Below are 5,834 nucleotides of genomic sequence, written 5' to 3' on the forward strand. Positions count from 1 at the left end.
TCAGCTTGGTCAAGAGTCATGAATTCTGGGAGCCAAAGTCCAAAACATCTGGGGGACCAAAGTTTGGGAACTTCCAGAAGCCATAGTCAGCTTGGTCAAGAGTCATGAATTCTGGGAGCCAAAGTCCAAAACATCTGGGGGACCAAAGTTTGGGAACTTCCAGAAGCCATAGTCAGCTTGGTCAAGAGTAATGAATTCTGGGAGTCGAAGTCCAAAACATCTGGGGGACCAAAGTTTGGTAACACCCAGAAACCATACTCAGCTTTGTCAAGAGTTATGAATTTTGGAAGATGAAGTCCAAAACATCTAGAAGACCAATGTTTTTGAACTCCCAGAAGCCATAGTCAGTTTGATCAATGGTCACAAATTCTGGGAGATGAAGTCCAAAACATCTGGAAGACCAAAGTTTGGAAACTCCCAGATGCCATAGTCAGTTTGGTCAAGAGTTATGAATTCAGAGAGCTGAAGTCCAAGACTTCTAGAGGACTAAAGTTTGGGAACCACTGTCTAGGTGTTGCCAAAAATTAAGACTTACTTGCCCTGGTGAAGGCGGCACTGGTGGCCAGGAGGAAGGCCGCTAGACATTGCATCTTCTCCATGATGTCCACTTCGAAGGTTGTTCTCAGAGCTGCTCCTTGGCTTCCCTTAGCCTGTGTCCAAAGGCAGTGGCCCAAGAGCGCAGCTTGCCACGGGGCTGCAACGTTTTGGGACGGGACACGGGTCACGCAGGCGGTTCACCTCGGCCCTTCTCCACTCCAGCCTTGTTCTCTTTCGGGAAGATCAGGAGATCGGGGAAGGAGAAGGAGAAGAAGGCCACTGCAAACAGGCCAGGGGTGGCTTTGGAAACCACAGTTTTTGCTTCTTTCTCCTTCAAGCTCCTGCCGCCCGACTGTTGGAGGCTGGCTCTGCTCTCAGTCCTGATGGTGACCCATCGCAGAGGCAGGAAATCGACTCCCTTTTGAGGAAGGCCTGCCAAAGTGCTCGCCTGCCAAAACAGCCAAGAGGAAATGCTGCTGGAGGGTTTTTTATTTTGTTTCATTTCTTGCTTCAAGAGAGAGAGAGACAGAGAGAAACTTCTTCAAAAGTTGCAAGTTTTCTTTTCCTGCTGATCCAGAGCAACCAGTGCTTGCAAAAAGGTGACCCGCGAAAAAGATGCCCAGACAGAGAGAAACAACCCAAGTTCCCCATTCTGGTTTTAGATTTGTCAGGAAGACAATGCTCTTTAAGTCTCATCCGAGTCGAAGCTGCAAATTCACACACACAGATCTCAAAATTAAGACATTTGGACTTCAGCATCTGCTTGGATTTGGTTCCAGGACCCTCATGGATACTGAAATCCGTGGATACTCAAGTCCCATTAAATACTGTGGCATAGTAAAATAGTATCCCTTATATAAAATGGCAAAGTCAATGTTTGCTTTTTAGTATATATATATATATATATATATATATGCGTATGTATGTGTGCATGTGAGATCCAGCATGGCTTAATGGCTTGAGTGTTGGACTATGATGCTGGAGACCAGGGTTCAGTTCCCAGATTGGCCATGAAACCCACTGCATGCTCTTGGGCAAATCACGCTCTCTCAGCCTCAAGGGACGGCCATGGCAAGCCTCATCTGAAGAAATCTTGCCAACAAAACCCCATGATAGTTTCGCCTTAGGGTCGTCGTAAGTCAGACATAATTTGAAGGCACACAACTACAAACACAAAGTTGCCACCATATTCCCAAACTTCAATAATTTCATGGATGTTGGGGGTATGCTTTCCAGAAGTGTTGCACAGGAATTCTTCTACAGAGAAAAAACATGGGTTTCTTGGCACAAAAATCCTACTTTCTTTCTTTTATTCTTTACTCCAAAAAGAAACCGATGCGTTTTTCTGTGCAAAGGAAAATTGCATAGAATTATCACTGGTCTATCATTCTTCGAAACAGGGCTTTCCAGCAGTTGCAAACCCTGCTTTTCAACCTGGGAATGAATAAGTCTGAATATTTATTGTCTCCCTATTTGGAACAGGGGTGTTGTCATCTAGGGAAAACCTATGGGCTAGTTTGGAAACTTCTGAGGACCACATTTGGCCCCAGGGTCTGAGGTCCCCCATCTTTGCAAGAAAAGAAGGAATCTGGGGACGTGCAACTTGTCAAAGAGGCTTGTGCCGAAATCCCTTTCTCTGTGTTGCCATTGAAATTGCGGAGCCACGTTCGTCTCTCCTGGGCATCACACTGCATTGTTTTTGTTTGCATTCCCGAACCCTTCTAGTTTATTATTTGTGGCTAAGGCCTTTCAACGCCTTCCGATTCCTTTCCTCCTTTGGAGAGTCACAAATAGTTTGCAGGCATTGAAATGGCCCGAAGCGACACATAGCGGGCCTTTGATCCCCTGCCAGCTGTTGATCCCAAAGGGATCCAGTTTCCACCTATGAGACACCTGGAGTTTGCATGGAAAGTGTATCTTGAGTAAAGCTTTAGTGTCCCACGTTTACCTTGGGTAAAGATGTAGAGTCCCAAGAGGAGAAGCAGACCCTCCAACATTTCGCAGATGAAAACCAGGATGCAGGTGGCTTAGCAATAATGTGATCAAGTTGGAAAAGTTATCAATGAAGAAGAACAGAAAAGCTAGGAGTGGCTGCAGCAGTTTGCTTTTGCTTGAGTCTACAGGGAAGGACAAAGGTTTAAATCAGGATTGACTCTGCCAAATAGGAACAACTGGAGGGTATGGAGTAGACCCATCGAATCACTGAGATTTGCAAAAGTGTTGATTTATCCTTCTGCAATTGAGCCAAGTACAGTACGTGGATCAGCATCTCACCAATTGATAACTTTTGAGTTGCCAGCCTGGCATTATGGTTTGAGTTTTGGACTATGACTCTGGAGGCCAGGGTTAGATTCCTGGCTCTGCGATGGAAACCCACTGGGTGACCTGGGGCAAGCCACACTCTCTCAGGCTCCGGGGAAGGCAAAAGCAAATGATGTCGCACAAAACCCATCATTGAAGTGGCCACAAAGAAGCATTAATGCACATCTTTTTTTATTTTGAGGATTTCAGCAACAATGCATTTCACTTTATTTGAGCAAGGTAACCATTTGCACGTCTATTCGCCATTCCTGTTTCATTTGCGGGATGCTCTAATTGTGCTTCAATTTCTCTTTAATGCCGAAATCAGTCCCAGTGTGATAAACTCCTATGATAAGTTCGCCTTAGGGTTGCCAAAAGTCGGAAACGGCTTGAAGGCACTCAACCACAACAATTGGGACTGGCAATGTGGGCCTAGGATGGCAACTCCCAGCATCCTTGGGTCCTAGGTTGCCTGCTATGGGGCAGCGGAAGAAAAGCAGGGGATGAAGGACAAAAGCGTCCGGATAGAGCAAAGCGTGCTGAGAAGAAGCAAGCCCACCTCTTAGCCCCACGTCCTCAGCTCCCTCTCCATCTCCTGTTGAACTTGCTAACCTCACACCAAGAATTTCCTGGATATCTTGTTTTTGTGGGTTTTTTCCAGCCGCTTCTCTCCTCCCTCACGCAGGCACAGGCATCTGAAGTTCCCAACCCCAGGCTCCAGGGAGTCCTTTGACTGTGATCCTGTTTGCAAACCGGCAATTCCTTTGAGCACCTTCTTTTTCCTCCTTGGCTCAGACAGTTGGCACTGGAGCAAGAAGGATGCAATCCGACAGGAGATTGAAACGCCGGAGGGTGGACAAGGCAGCACGCCACAGTGGTTAGAGATAGGCTGCGTCCACACTGCAGAAACCATCCAGTTTGACACCACTTTTAACTGCCCTGGCTCCATTCTATGGCATTCAGAGAAGTGTCATCTGTTATGGCATCAGAGCTCTTTGAAAGAAAAGGCTTGGCAGCTAAAATGTGGATTATTTCTGCAATGCGGATGTGCCATGGTTGGTGTTCGGCTTTCATGTGCAGAGCCAACAAGGCATTTATTTCATCAGAAATAAATACGGTTGAGTCCATAATAAAATATAGTATTTTCATCACTGATGTGGGGCCTTCATGAACAATGCCATAACAGCTTGAAAGCACACAACAAGAAAAACCATATTCCAGGAGGAATTCCAAAAGGCCCTCCATTTTGAGCATGGCAACAAAGCATGCATTTATATCTATATTACTGTCTTTAGCTTTTATTTTACATTTTTCTTCTTGAATGCCCTACATCAGTGATTTCCCAAACCTTAGACCTCCAGGTGTTTTGGATTTCAGAAGCCTCAACCATCTTGGCCAACAGTTACGAATTCTGGGAACCGAAGTCCAAAACATCTGGAGGACCAAAGTTTGGGGACCACTGCCCTACATTGTGCAATGCCTGGTCCTCCTTTGCAGCCGTGACGGCTGGCCTCCGTGGACTTGGAGGCCCATGATCTTACACAACTTGACCGTTTTTGTGTGTTGTTGTTGTTGCTTTGTCCTCCTGGCTGAGGACACGATCTGGCTCCCGCCTCAAAGAGATGCTTTGGCTCAGACGGAGCATCCTTTGTATTCTGGGGACCGTCATATCCTTCCCCCCGACATTCCTGGCACGCGCCATCATGTCCCACTGAGACTTCACAGGCCAGGGATGGGGGTCCGTCTCTCTTTGTCATGGATGCTCCAGCCATTCCTGTTTACCCCTCCAACCTCCTCAGCTTCATTTGATGACTTAGACATCTGAGCATGTTTTCACAGTTGGTTTCCTTCCCTTGCCGCCGCCGCCGTCTCTCAAAGGTTGGTTCCTTCCCAAAAGTCTCTTGCTCTCTCTCAGCCTCAGAGAAAAAGAAACACTTTCTGCATACATCATCGAAGGCTTTCACAGCTGAAGTCCATAGTTTCTTATGGGTTTTTTGGGTTATGTGGTTGTGTTCTGGAAGAATTTATAACTGATGTTTCACCTGAATCTGTGGCTGGCATCATCATTATTCTCTGAGGATGCCAGCCACAGATGCAGGCGAAATATCAAGAATACAGTGCGGCGACACCGTATGTAGGTTCGCCATACACGGACTTGAGGTTACATGGATGGCAAGCCCTAATACAATGAATGGGGTGCGTGCCCATAATGCGTGCCGATCTGCACACCACAAGGGTGTGCCCCATTCAAATGAATGAGGCTTGAGTATATGCATGATTTGCCTGGAACAGATCCCCTACGTAAGGCAAGGGAAGATTGTAACTTCTTCCAGAATACACATAGCCTGGAAAACCCACAAAAAACTATAGTTTGTGGATAAGAGGACTCATGTTTCATAGCCTCCAAATGAAGAATCCCAATTGATCCCCAGCCCATGTCGTTTTCCAATACGACAGTAAAGTAAAAACCACATTCGTACAGCATTCGGTTGCAATACTTGAAATGCAAACAGCATAAAACATAAGTTAACATTTACAAGGGCATATACACTCGTCCCTCCATATTTGCAGCTTTGACATCTGCGGATTTGATAATCCACAGATTTTATTAATATGTTCTCTCTAGGAATATTTAGGTTCTCCAGGGCAACTCTATGGTCAACTTTAACCAAAGGTTGCACTGGAGGATGTAGAGGTTCCTAGAAATATGTTTTCCCAGGTAAAAACATAGTGTTTTTGTTATTTGCGGGTTTTCCACATTCATGGGGGTCTTTCGCCTCTAACCCCAGCGAATGTGGAGAGAGCATTCACTTCTTGTGCCTCTCAGACTCTGCTGCCTGGTTATTATTTTATATTATTACTATTACTATTATATTATTATTATGTTTTATTTTCTTATATCCCACCTTGGTGGTCCAAATGGTCCCACACTTTCCAACCAGGCTACAAGAGACAACACCGAAGTGGGTCAGAAATAACACACCGTTCAGGCATAC

The 5,834-nt window shown here is 45.8% G+C and overlaps 1 protein-coding gene across 3 annotated transcripts in view; it reads right to left on the bottom strand.

The window, feature by feature from the left end:
• Positions 1-930, bottom strand: part of ENG (endoglin) — a 26,269-nt gene extending 25,339 nt beyond the window's left edge. For all 3 annotated transcript variants that reach the window (XM_042478828.1, XM_042478827.1, XM_042478826.1), the window contains exon 1: positions 536-930. In XM_042478828.1, the coding sequence (XP_042334762.1) occupies positions 536-599 (64 nt within the window). In that variant the 5' untranslated portion in view covers positions 600-930. The remainder of the gene's footprint in view (positions 1-535) is intronic.
• Between the last annotated feature and the right edge of the window lie 4,904 nt (positions 931-5,834).

The sequence above is a fragment of the Sceloporus undulatus genome, chromosome 7 (assembly GCF_019175285.1).
Source record: "Sceloporus undulatus isolate JIND9_A2432 ecotype Alabama chromosome 7, SceUnd_v1.1, whole genome shotgun sequence".
Lineage (NCBI taxonomy): Eukaryota > Metazoa > Chordata > Lepidosauria > Squamata > Phrynosomatidae > Sceloporus > Sceloporus undulatus.